The sequence below is a fragment of the Chiloscyllium punctatum genome, chromosome 5 (assembly GCF_047496795.1).
Source record: "Chiloscyllium punctatum isolate Juve2018m chromosome 5, sChiPun1.3, whole genome shotgun sequence".
NCBI lineage: Eukaryota > Metazoa > Chordata > Chondrichthyes > Orectolobiformes > Hemiscylliidae > Chiloscyllium > Chiloscyllium punctatum.
The window spans coordinates 97511168-97525952 of NC_092743.1; the positions used below are offsets into that span (position 1 = coordinate 97511168).

General features: G+C 37.9%; 1 protein-coding gene across 1 annotated transcript in view; it reads right to left on the reverse strand.

The window, feature by feature from the left end:
- Positions 1-14785, reverse strand: part of ofcc1 (orofacial cleft 1 candidate 1) — a 306357-nt gene that overhangs the window by 137275 nt on the left and 154297 nt on the right. Inside the window, exon 14 of the mRNA XM_072570820.1 lies at positions 2022-2110. Within this exon, the coding sequence (XP_072426921.1) occupies positions 2022-2110 (89 nt within the window). The remainder of the gene's footprint in view (positions 1-2021; positions 2111-14785) is intronic.

Here is a 14785-nt window from a genome sequence, read left to right on the forward strand (position 1 = left end):
GCCCTAAATATTCAACCAACGTTATGTGAAATGAACACTAAATTTCACCAACTTTGCACAGCTGCACTCACAGTGTAGAATTTGGCTTGGATTGGGGAATTAGATAGAATATAGAACTGTCCACCACAGGAACAGGTCCTTCAGCCCACCATGTCTGTGCCAACCATGATGCCATTCTAAACTGCATTAACCTGCCTGCCCATGATCTATATCCCTCTAATTCCTCTATGTTCATGTGTCTGTCCAAATGCCTCATGAGCTTTGCAAGGATAATCACCATTCCCATTTCACATCAATGAACAATTTTGATTAGCTAGTGGTCAATTTTAAATCACCTAGTCTTGCAATATTTATCACTAAAAGCAAATCTGAATCTGAATTGTCTAAATTGATTAATTGGATTATCAAGTTTAGCTAAATACCACATATTCAGAGAAATTCGGCTACAGCACTTGTCAATTCAAGTTGTCATGCAGACTCTAATTGAGTGATGCATTGAACAATAATTCTTACACTTATGTATGTTCAACTGAAGAGAAATTTAACTTGAAATAAACAGAGGAAGATTAATATTAACTTAAAAGGAAAGCCTTACTTTCTACCTCCGGTGGAATTGGTATAGGGGAGGTGAGGTTAATGCAAGAACATGCGTTAATAACCAGATAGTCTTGATATTGAACCTCATTTATATTGGCAAGATGAGACTTCCTTCTGAATCCAGCAGCATTAACCATGCTGATTAGCAAATGGGGAGCAGTGGATTGTGTAGATGGAGCCTCAGGCTAAGTCCATCAAAAGCCCCATGGCAGGGAAAGTCTGGGAAAGGAAGATTCAGGATCTCCTTATAGAGACTGAAGGAGCACTGATAAACATCCTAGCCTGCAAAGAAGGGGTGGGAAGAGGTATTGGCATAATGGTAATGTAAGTGGACCTGAGATTAATATTCTGGGGATATGGGTTCAAATCCCAATGTGGCAGATGGTGAAATTTTGAATTCACTAAAAATCTGGAATAAACAGTTAGCCAAATGGCAACTATATAACCATTACTGATTGTCATTATGATCTATTTGGTTCACTAATGTTTCCAGAACAAATCTGCTATCCTTACTCGCTCTGGTCAGAACATGAATTCAGACCCTCAGCAAACAATTGACTTTTAACTGCCCTCTGGACATTTAGTGATAGGTTATAAATGCTAGCCTAGCCATTGACACCTACAGCCCATGAACCAGTTGCTGTTCCCAGTAGATTTATCCTAGTATCACCACTTCCTGTTCAGGTCTCAGGTTACACTGGCAATTCAGGGTCCAAAAACATCATGAAAACTTAATCTGCAAATTTAATAAAGGACTACAAGGTTTCCAGCTACAAAATAAAATTGAATTTGGCTGATCGTGTGTTAAAATTGAAGTTCAGTTAAAAATAGGATTGAGGTTAGTTGAAATAAAATGATGATTTGAAAGCCTGCCAAATCCATTGTCCATCAAATGTGAGAAATGGGCATTTTGATGTGTTACTGAATAACCACAGGAACTAAGTGTACAAAGGCATAACATCCTAAAGAAAGTTGAAGAGCAGAAACTTGGCAGATAAAAGACAGAGGGAAATGAAGGTTGCTTGTTTATGAGACCCACCTTAGAAAATCATTATTTTAACACTGAGTGCTCTGTCTCTTTTGCTTAATCTAAGCCATTACAGAAAACTTGCTTGAGGAAACAAAACGGTAGTACAGTATGAGCAAAAACACTTCCGACTTGAAAGGCTGGCAGGTTGACTACCACCTTTGACTAATTTTATCAGAGTTGTTTTACAGCTGAGAAGATGTATTCTCAACAAAAAGGATTGGCATGTGTTGCCAATTTCACAAAATGACACTCATTTGGGCTTGTCAAACATATCAAATTCATCAAAGACACAAATACCTTTGGATGTGAAAAGTATTTTCACAAATCTCAGCTAACAATTGCAGGCATTTGCAATGACACAGTGTCAAGTATTCAGGACAACACAACTCTTCACCTGGAAGAATATTCCACTCTGGTCATTTGCTGCAGTCAACTCATTAAATTTCTCCTCAGAGTCAATGTTACTTCCACAGGACTCCTGAGCTGCAGTAACAAATAAAGAAACAGAAACACAGTTAAGAAATGCTAGCTATTACTCTGCTAATGCTGAAATTTCTAATACAACGTAATCAGGTGCTTATGGTGAGGGTATCTAGGAAGGGTTCAGGGTAGAATGAAAGAAAATGTTACAGAAAGTACATGATAGGTTGATTTTCTCACTGACCTTCTGTCTTTTCGGTTCTTGTAGAAAATTGCCTGCTAAGGCAAGTACACATTAATGAAGCAATGGAGCAAATTTGGCTGATAAAAGGATTAGATGGCAAAAGGCACCAGAGAATGATAGGTAAACCAAACAGGCTTAAGGTACATAAAAAGAAATGAGAGCACATAAATTAAAACAGACATATGTCAGCATATGATAACAGCAAAGATGACCAAAGGTCCTATCAAGAGTAAATTGAATATGCTGAGCATAATTCTTTATTCTTCATTCTCCAATCTTATGCCAAACAGCATTTCACTAAGCAAGTAAGAGTTCTCTGATCACATTGTGCAGCAACAGTATGAACTCAGCTGTGAAGATTTCCTCAATATTCTAACAGAATCATTAATGCATATTCTTCCCAAAATATGAATGGCTTCACTGAAAATAATAACACTTACCCCTATTGTTCTGTAATATGCTTAAGTAAACTCCTCTGGGTAAAAGTCAAGACTCGGAATGATTACATGGGGAGTACTGTATCAATAGAACACTAACACATTTTCATTGAGTTTATTTTGGAGATGGCTGTAAATAATAAAAAAAAGTTGGGCTATTACACAGATTACTTTAATGTTATTTTACAGCATTGGCAAACCATGAAATATTGGTGTTTTGAAAGCAATGGAGGAAAAATAGAGCCTAGAGATGTGGCATAGTGTGTTAATCAACACAAAAGATATAAATGAAGAAATCTCAGCATATTTTGTTTAATATTTTGAAAGATAATTTTCTCTTATTAAAGGAAAGTATATCAGCACTTTATGGTAGCTACAAATTGAATTCTTTCTAAATGGACTTGTGCTTTTGTTAGTCAAAATCTTTGCCCATTTTATTGTACAGCTCTACACTGATCAGGAGAAGGATACACTCCAAAACAGTGAATTAAATAATAATTAGTTATGCATCTACATTGTTAATAAATCTATTTATTGACCTATGATGTGAAACAAATATTTAATGGTAAGGTTTGTGTTATGTCTCCTTGTTTCCAAATGTTAGATATGTTGAGTAACAAAAAAGTGCTGGAATTTCATTGGGTATATTTCTTCTTGCTCTCCATACAGCTTGAATGAGACTGGTACATTGCCAATTGGCATATGACTGCGCTGCGACAGTGAAAGTGACATCCCAGGACGTTTACTCATAGACATTTGTTGCAGATTCTTTGCAAATAATATAACAATAGTCTTTACTTTAAAAAACTTGATGCCACTGTATGGTATTCCTATACCCAATCCCAGTAAGTTAAAATACAGGGTTGCCAATCAGGTGCTGACATCAGAAGACTCTGATGCAGGATGATGTGGTGACACACTACATACAAGGGGAAGCCAGAAATATAAAAGTAAATTGAAGAAACCAGTCTCTAGAAAAGAATATTTCAAAAGCAAATTACCATTAAGGGGAGCAACATTAATTGAAGGCTAACTGTCATGAACAGTTTATCCTTGTAAACAGCTCAGGCAAGGATTTGGTATCCTTCTACCCATGCATCAGTGAGCATTTGCCTTGCTTTATCCTTGTCACTTGAAGACAGTACCTTGATTGGCATAATTGTCTTACTCTTTCTTCAATTCAACTGCTCTGCAGGTGATTCCATGTCAACCTTGGCTTGAGAGGTCGAGATCAGAATAACAGTAAGACAGGATCTGAGTCTTTGTCTCTCAACCTTGTGGGAGGGTCCTCAAGAGGTCTGGTGATAAGGTGATGATGTTGAACCCATACAGTGCAGCAAGTTGTTTAAATTCTTCAAGAGTGAACTAGGTTCCAATTATCACATATTGTTCTGATAAGAATCCCTTGTTCAGCAAACACACTTGTACATCTGACATGTTGTTAGAATACTCAAATCTGTAACATTTTGAATAAAAGGAACTTTGATTGGTCTGCAACTATGACATACCATTCTTGGTTGTGTATGAATAAAGTGGCCTCCTCAGTACATTGTGGTCGGGGATAGTTCAGCAGCTATCACCCTCTATTTCTGCTGTATGTTTCTATCCTTCTGGCACACATTACATATAAAGTCTATTCTTTCAATATCTTTGTAGGTGTGTATTCAGCACACAGATGATCCAGTGCTGATCTAACACTTCTTCATTCCCATAGGGCCTTTATTTATCTTCTGGAGAGGTTCTGTCTGTGTTGTTTGAATAAGGTTATTCTGCGACAAATTAGCAGAACACTGCCTTCCAGTGATATGCCATGTCTAACAGACCAATAGTGGCATATTGCTGGTTAATTTGTTTTATCTTATCAGGACATCCCTGGATCTTTTCTTGTCTTTGTTGGTTGCATCTCTAATTTGACTCAGTTGCAGTGGTAGTACATTGTATGGCATGGAAACAGACCTTTCACTCCAACTTGTCCATGCCAACCAAGTTTCCCAAACTAAATTAGCTTGACCACTTCCTTCTAAACCTTTTCTATTCATGTAGCAATCCAAATGTCTCTGAAACATTGTAACTGTACCTGTATCTACCACTTCCTCTGGAGCTCATTCCACATACATGTCTGTCAGATCCCTTTTAAATTTCTCTCCTTTCACCTTAATATGATGCCCTCTAGTTTTGAACTACCCAACCCTTTCCTAGTCACTTTATCTATGCCTCTCACGATTTTATAATCCTTTAAAAGGTCACCCCTCAATTTTCTATTTTCCAGTGAAAAAAAGTAGCAGCTTATCCAGCCTCTGCTTATAACTTAAACCCTCCAGTCCTGGTAACATCCTGATAAATCTTTTCTGCACTTCCTCTAATTTAATAATATCTTTCCTATAGGGTGATCAGATCTGTACACAGTACTCCAAAACTGGCATCATCAATGTCCTCCACAACTACAACATTGTGTCCTAACTCCCAAACTCAATGGTCTGAATAATGAAGGCAAGCATTCCAAATGCCTCTTTTACCACTCTGTCTACGCATAAAGCAACTTTCAATGAACTATGTACCTGAACTCCCAGGTCTCTCTGTTCTACAACACTCCCCAGGGCCCTACCATTTATTGCGTAAGTTTCACCCTTGTTCTACTTACCAAAATGCAGTACCTCACATTCATGAAAACTAAACTCCATCTGCCATTCCTCAGCGCATTAGCCTAATTGATCAAAACCCCTGTGAAATCTTAAACAACCTTCCTCACTGTCTACTATATCACCAATTCTCATCAAAAATCACACAATACCAGGTTATAGTCCAACAGGTTTATTTGAAACTAATGTTCATATCATCCACAATCTTACCAACCTATATTCTCATCCAAATCGTTTACATAAATGACAAACAGTGGACCCAGCACCGACCCCTGCAGTATACCACTGGTCACAGGCTTCTACTCTGATAAACAGCCCTCCACTACCAGCCTATGTCACCTGCCATTAAGCCAATTTTGTCTCCAATTGATAAGCTCTCCCTGAATTCCATGAGATCTAAATTTACTAATTTGGGACTTTGTACTTAGATCTTTTATTTCATGGTCTACTGAATAAGTTCCAGCTTTTTCCAAGTGTTGAACTCCTGGATAGCAGGGCCATCTGTTTCAGTAATGTGGAACATGCCATTAACCTATTTTCTTTTGTATCCCTCACTGATTTCTATTGTTCTAAGCTCAACTACCTTGTATTCCATTAGCATAACATTGCTTGGTTTTATAGCACCTTCCCTTGAGTATCAATTTTCTTAAAACATTGCAGGCAAGATCATATAGTACAGTCTGAGTAGATTATAGTATTGTGTAGCTTAAAAATGTGTTGCTAGAAAAGTGCAGCAGGTCAGGCAGCATCAAAGGAGAAGGAGAATCGATGTTTCGGGCATAAGCCCTTCTTCCTGAAAAAGGGTTTATGCCCGAAACGTCGATTCTCCTTCTCCGTTGATGCTGCCTGACCTGCTGCGCTTTTCCAGCAACACATTTTTAAGCTCTGATCCCCAGCATCTGCAGTCCTCACTTTCTCCTATAGTATTGTGTACTCTGGTATCAAACTTCAGCTTCAGATTTATGCTGGCTGATTGCTTACCCTCTTCCTGGTCCAAATGATCATGTAGATTTCTTTTGTCTGGCAAATGTCAAGTCCAGACATTTCATTCAGTTGTATGGTTCCCACATCTATTGTTTCCTCAAACTCATCATTACTGGCCAGGGAATGAATGTGTTGGTCTCTTTCCCTTCTCATTCACTCTGTTGCTGTTTATGATCACTTGTTTACCCTGTGTATGGGAGACACGGTGGCTCAGTGGTTAGCACTGCTGCCTCACAGTGCCAGGGACCAGGGTTTGATTCCAGCCTGGGTGATTGTCTGTGTGGAGTTTACACATTCACCCCGTGTCTATGTGGGTTTCCACCAGTTGCTCTGGTTTCCTCCCACAATCCAAAGGTGTGCAGGTTGGGTGAACTGGCCATGTTAAAATGCCCATAGTGTTCAGGGATGTACAGATTAGGTGCATTAGCTAGGGGAAAATGTAGAATAATAGGTTCAGGGAATAGGTCTGGGTGGATTACTCTTCGGAGGGTCGATGTGGACTTGTTGGGCCGGAGGGCTTATTTTCACATTGTAGGGATTTTATTCTATTCATATTTTCCAGAGGATTTAGCTTTCCATGAGCTCTCCAATTTGATTGATATGAAAGACATTTCCTACTGTCAATGGACTCCTCTGGTCATCTTCACTTCCTGCACATATTTCTCTCTGTCTAGTGTTGCAGTTTCACTGTGTTAACCCTATGCCTTTCTCTTCATTTTATTGAATTCGAGCTGCTTGGACAATCTGAGCAATGTAGACAGATGTTCCAAATGCCTTCTTTACCACCATGCCTACCTGTGATGCAACACTGAATGAACAATGCACCTGAACCCTCAGGTCTCTCTGCTCTACAATACTCCCCATTCCATTTACCACACAAGTCCTGCCCAGGCTCTTCAGCATTCCATGAGAATCCTCATCTTTATGCCCTCTGGTAGTATGTGCGGCCTGCAATTTTGTGAGGTAGTCCTTGTCAACTTTCTTTTGTACTTCAGGGTGTGCAGAGCCTCAGACGAGCTAATCTAGCAGACCTTCACTGGTGTCTTTGAATTTACATTTTCCAACTGTATTTTTCAAATTTGTTAGAAAATTGTCAACATGCTCACCTCATTTCTGTCTCAGGCCATAATATTCATTCTGGTGGGCCTGATTATTTGAATCTGACTGAAATTCCACTGAAAGTTTCAACAATTTCTGGTCTCGATTTCAGCTGTCATCTTCACTCAGCTCCCAGCTATTAAACAAGTGGAAATCATTCTCTCTTGCTCAGCAAAGGATGTAGCCAGCTCTTACCTCTTTAGCTAGTACATTTTATAAAGTGACTGAATGCCCATCTATATGTTTGTTCAAATTTTGCAAACACCTCTATTAAACCATCAGTACATGACGAGCACCAGCTATGTGTTTATCATTCTGTTGCCATTCATTTCTCATGATTCACCCAGGATTTGTTTCTCTCTGATATTAATTCAGTTTGAGCTTCTGAAGTAAATACATTTAAAATGATTGTTATTTTTTACTCATAGGCAACTACTGTCACCATTTCATGTCTTCTGGTTGCCGTATTTTAGAAATAATCACATTTGAGACTCAAACATGCCGTTGCTTCATCGAGTGTAGTTTTCCTGCTCTCCAAGTAGCTGATACACAGTTCCACAGCACATAACTACAGAGTTGGAGTGAACGTGGCACCCAGGGATATATATGCACATATATTATTTGAACTCTATACAACTGTTTGATCGGAATAGCACTGTGGTAAATGTTCAAAGCAATCACGTTTTCGTTCCATATTACACCTTTTCAAATGAAATCTCCCCATCTGTTCAAGCAATGAAAATAAAGCAGGGAAATGTTGCGTCTCACTTAAAATCAGTATACGTTTTTTTAAGCAATTGCGGCTTGTGTTGTGTTAATTCTTGAGGTAGATATTTGATAAATCTTGAAGGATTATGCTCATAATGCAATCACTGTATTATGGCAAGTGATCTAAATGTATATTGGTGTCAGTTTCCGTCTTACTAAGTCTTCTTGCAGCATGACATGCTGAGGGAGGTATATTACAGTACATCTAAAATGCTTGAACCCAGACATGCAAGTGCCTGTGATTGCAGTGTACAAATGTTGAATACAGTTGCTATAATAAAAGTTCATTAATTCTTCAGTACTAAATGACCTACATCTTCTTATTTCATGGGAGCTCATACCATAACAGGTGCAGATCATCAGCTATCTTAACACCTCACAGTATTGCAGTAATAAGTGCTTATAAAATAATTCTCACCGAAGATTAGACAGTCCTGAATTGTAAAGCATATAGAGGCCAACCACAATAGGTTTAGGTAAGTACAGATTGCGATTTAAATAGCCAGCAGTCATACTTACCTTCTTTCTATTTAAAGTTCAAGACCTAATGAGCTTGAAGCCATCTGCCTATTTTACAAAAATAAACAAATTAGTTTCAGCCTACTTCCCAACGTAAAACTTAAGGTGCAGTCATTAATACACCTTATTTGTTTAAAAGCAAAATTGGTAGCTTAAAGGTTTATGTAAGATTAAAACTAACATTGGTAGTTTAACATTGTCAGTATAGTTACAGACTCTTCCTGCTGAAACAAAACCAGCCTTTCAAGCTCAAGAAATGATTTTCTAATCTCGATATTTATATCTGTGCAGTGGTCAATTGATTTCGCAATTTTGTTTCCTTCAATTTGATCCCAAAGCCTGTCTCGATGCTATTGCCCTTATTTGGTGCAAACTCTCTCTACAGGTTGAAACCTATGACTCCAATCCTTAATTCCATAACGTTAAAAATCACACAACACCAGGTTATAGTCCAACAGGTTTATATGGAAGTATAAGCTTTTGGACTGCTGCTCCTTCGTCAGGTAGCTGTGGAGTAGGACCACAGGACACAGGATGAAGGAGCAGCATCCTGAAAGCTAGTGCTTCCAAATAAGCCTGTTGGATTATAACCTGGTGTCGTGTGATGTTTAACTTTGCCCACCCCAGTCCAACACTGGCACCTCCACATCATAATTTCTTAAAGACACAAACCTACACTCAACAAAACTTCTTAAAGTAGCTGTGATCATGAAAGAAAAAGTAAAATAGAAAGAAATCTAAAAAGACAGAAGGGCAAACCAAATAATAAAGGAACCAGCAAACCCTGTACTCTACTTCAATCAAACAAAAAAGAAGTACACATCTACCACAAGAAATGGAAGGTGAATATTCAGTTATGGATTGGACAGCAAGTGACATCTTCATTGAATTAAAGCTATTTACACAACATATGCAGTCTTAGTTAGTAAATCAAGCTATAAATGATCTTGGGAGGTGATCACTGAAAATCACACTTGTTATTGGCAAGGAGGGTGCAGCAGAATAAATATATCCATGTCTTCCTGAGAGCAATAAAAAAAAAATCCAAAGAGAAAATGGAGTCTAATTTGTGGATCAGCTCAAAGTACAAATCAACTTCTGGACTGACAGAATGTAACATATATTATACAGACAGGAACCTCAAGAGTATAGTGACTAATTTGTCTCGAGAAGCTGCAGTAAAGGACATGAATGTAACTTCTCTGAAGGAGAGGCTCATTGAATTGGTATTTGCTTCTTTTTTGATCAAAGCATTCAGGTAAGATCTTCTGGGCAAGAGGAAGGGCAATACCATTGATGCCTTGCTGGTAGATGAACACCATAATGGCATACCAACAACAATTTACATGCAGTCAACACTATTGCTGCGATCAGCAAAATGTATGTAGAAGCAAGGTCTCTCATAAATATGCTCTGACTCACCTACCCAGAAGTTATCTGGTGTTTCTTCATAACAACAAAGCATGTGGCACCAAAGGATATTGGACACACAGATGCAGAAAATGTGGTTACAAAAGCCAACCTGATACAGTTGGTACAACACTGATAGTACAAACAAACAATCATCCAAATGGACACACATATAAACAAGGTGAACTGCCAACAAACTGAAAAGCAGCCTTCGGAAAATGACCAAGACTTTCATATTTACATGCTATGTCAATGGTATAAGACTAGCAGAAACTTTTATGACAGTCAATGTCATATGTCCTCAAAACAGACGTGGACACAACCTGGAAATCAAAATTATTACAGGAATTAGTGCAAACATATTACCAGTCTGTGTCGTAAAAGACATGTATCCCAACAAGCAGGGCTCCATTGCGCAATCTACAAAAGATTGTCTTGCATCGTATAGTGGATCATCAAATTGTGCAATGGTACAATCACACTGATGTGCACATTCAGTTTGGATTCAAAAATCTTCTGTGGGATAGATACCAGTGATCCAACAGTGACAGGGCTACCAATACACACAGACCTTAGCATGGAAACTATTCACAAGATTCAAACCACACACACAGTGGGAAGAATTGTCATTCCTTGTCAAAAATAGGGGAGACTGAAAGAGATATACCCACTGTGAGCAGGAAAAAAACAATCACAACTTTGCATGGAAGAGAAGGAGAATCAGAATTCTCATCACAAATACCTGAGACCAGCCTGGATTGCTAAGATATGCAATCAGCCCAGGTCGTATGGAACCATTACTGATCATGGTGCTACATTACGAAGGAACAGAAGCCAGCTCAGAGCAATGTGTGATACTCCAATCATACATACAGAGTGAGAAAGTAACTTCTGCAAATAAGTACTGTATGATGATGCTGAGTGAGAGCAACCAGCAGCAAAACAACCAAGTTGTCAGCCAGGAGCAACCGAGAATAACACATACCACCCCAAGTGGGTTTATGATCATCAGAGCAGGGTACATAATCAAACCTCCAAACAGTATATCAAAGTTTGAATGATTGATCGCGTTAAAACTGTTTTTACACATCTGTATAATTGCTGAATGGACAATATTGCCCAGGGACAATGTTGTACATCTATTTTGGATTTCTCAACTTTGGAAGAAAAGGGGATGTTATGTTATGTGTTGCAGCAGATATGCAATATTCCTTTAAAGGAAATATTCATGATATGACCACCACATAAAGGTCTCAGTCTTCATCATATTGAGTTCTCTTGCAGTTGAGGGAAGCGTGCTCCAGCTTATCTAAATTATCTAAATTTATCTAAAGCTTGTGTCCTGACATGCAAGAGTCCGTGATTGTAGTGTACACTTGTAGACTCGATAAAATGTGGAACTGAAAAAAGCACAGCAGGTCAAGCAGCATCAGAGGGAAATGAGAGTTGACATTTTGGGTCCATATGCAGACATCAGGTGCTGAACTAAAGGTTTCTTGAATGCTACAGTAGCAAATGACACACATTTCATTTGTATGTTACAGGAGCTAACATAAGTATCACATCACAGTAGTCATAGATGACCAGGTAGCTCACTATTTTACCTTCATGTCAGCTTGTGTGCTTTATATTAATTTTGCTTTATATACATTGCCTTGCATTTGTGATAAAACTATGTGCCTGCACTTACAGAAGTAACAGGACATACTATTTTGTCATCAGTACAAGCACGTGTAGTTAGCTTGTGATTACTCCTTCATCCAAACAGCACTGTACACATCAAATCTATTCAACCTTATTGCACTCATTTATTTTTTTGATTTAAAACATGCGTATTATTTTTGTGCAAAGAATATGGATCAAAGTATGGACTTCAATATGACTGACTTAAATATGTTTGGATTTCTTTTTGGATGTATTTCTATTCTTCTCAATCATTTTAAAAATAACATGCCAAGTCACTCCAATTTCTTTGCAAGGCAGCCCAATTCTGCCTTTTGCCTTTACTCAAGATTCAATAATATTACACAATGCTACAACTGTGGCTGGCTGAATTCATTTCAACTCCTACTCTCCAAATATCTTGTAATAATTTGCTAAATAAAACGCAATAACAATAATTTCTCTACTGCAACAACAGTGAGGAGCTACTCAAATTGAAGTTCAATATAATTTGCACCAAGATCTGAATAAAACATATAAGGAAAATCAGTCAAATACTCGCAATTAGAGGAGATGAAAAATCTAAAAAGAAATTAAATTTAGTTGTAATACAACTTCCATTCTTCCCTTGCTAGAAAATTACTACCAAAGTGTTTTTTCTGTAATTTAAATGTTAAGCCACCAGATGTGTGTCTCATGCTTGAAGAGTTGAAGCTTTGCATTATTTAGCATATTAAGACCCACAGAATGTAAAAAAGAATTCTTCATTGCCCGGAGGTTCTAATTAAGTAAACCTTTGCTTGATGCATGCAAAAATTGCAATACAAGAAATTTCTTTTGCAGCCAGTCACAGCAATATAATAAATATGGAAAAATTTAAACCGATGTAATTTTTCTTTTGCTTCAGGATTCAAATATATCTACTATAATCAGCTCCTCTGAATAAAGGCGAACAATCAGCAAGACACCTAAAGCACTTAGGTTAACATCCACATACTTTGTGTAATGGTAAATGAATATCACATTTCACACACAGTATTCAGAAACCATAAGTTTAAACTTAGTTATCTGTGGCATTTTTTCTACTTGCCAAATATCTTAACTTTGTTTAATAGTACGAATTTGCTGCACATTTTCTTTTGTGACACAGAGCTTTCAAGTAATAGGCAGCCAGAGCAAAAAGAAAAGCTCCATAAATAGGCGCTAACAATAAAAAATATTGTGACAGCTAGAACTTGGATATGAAAACAGCAAAATCTGGAAACACCTTAGCAGATCTGCACACATGGACACACTTGTGAGGAAAGTAAGACAGTTTTAACATGTTAGCTGTTTGACTCTCCGCCAGAAGCCTATGGAATCTAACACTCAGTTAGATTCAAGATTGAATGGACTGGGGGTTATTTATTTAGGAAAGAGAAGACTGAGATGTAGCCTGATACAGATCTTTCATGAGTACATGGGAGAAAAGGAGATAGAAAGGTTTGCTAAAAGGAGAACAGTTTGGAGTATCGCACAAATCAATTGGGCTGAATGGTCTGTCCTTGTACTGTACTTTTAACCTAATTCTGCATAATTATCAGCCATATTAATAAGTTATTCTAAATCACAGAGGGTAAACATACAGCATTGTGCACATGTAAGCAATGCAGAACAACTAAATCCAAAGATGAATCTGTTAACTTCAACATGTTAACAGATCTGGACTGACTTCTAAGTCATGGAAAGCAACAGTCTAGATTCCCAGCCCTGCACACTATTCAATGGCTTCTGCTAGAATGAGTAACTGAGGATTCATTCATAAGAATGTGGCCTGATAACTCATGTAGTTTTCACAAATAACAACTTGTTATTTGCAGCAGGTACAGTTAACAACTACAAAGCTCAGCATGAGACACTGCCCTCAGGAAGACAGAAAGAAATTGTAAAACCAAACTCACTAACAAATTCATGTATCCGATACACGAGCATTTTTGTATGAAAACAGAAATTGCTGGAGAAACTCAACAGGTCTGGTGTGGAGAGAAACGAATTGGTGATGCAAATCCGGTATGGCTCTTCTGCGGAAATCCAATTCCTCTTAGACAAAACAGGACTCAAAGGTGTTAACTCTGTTTCTTTCTTCACAGGTGCTGCCAGACCTGCTGAGTTTCTCTTGCACTTTATATTTTTATTTCAGATCTCCAGCGTCCGCAGCTTTTTACTTTTATTAGAGTATTGTCTTTGTGACATTCCTGATGTAGGGCTTACGCCTGAAATGTCGACTCTCCTGCTCCTCAGATGCTGTCTGACCTGCTGTGCTTTTCCAGCACCATATCTTTTGACTATTGTCTTTGTTTAACAAGAACAAACTGAGACAAAAACTGTACCTGCATTGGCTGTTTATATATTATGCAAGCAGAATCTTGCCACACTAGAATATTTTTGCCGCATACAAATATATGATGGAAAAAATGCACCATTTCAACATTTTTGGAACTTGTAGCAAATTGCAAAAGGTTACAATAATAATCAGAGAATGTCCAACTACAACTTTATTCCATGAGTACAGAAGACCTGTTATCTCTTGAGCAAATTGTTCTCAGCAATGGGATAAAGCGCACTTCCTCAATACCCTTAGTCATATTGCTGTGGCAGAATGCCGAATGGAAATTTTAAAAATCATTAGCAATTTTCAATTGCACTGGAAGAGATTTGAGAGCAAGCCAGACGCTGATCTACATCTGATGTGTGGTCAAGGATGAGTGAGGAGAAAGAGAAAAGTGACAAAAGAAAAGGAGGGTAAAAGACTCCCACCATTTCAAAACAGAGTCAGATGATAAATGTTTACAGCTATGAATCATACAGAAATAATAGGTTGATGATAATCCTTTATTCATTTAACCATTAAGTGTTTAGAAGCTGATTTCATTCAAAAAGATTTGTTTAAATTCATACTGTCAGGATCACTCTCAGGACATCCCTGTGGTGTGCTGGG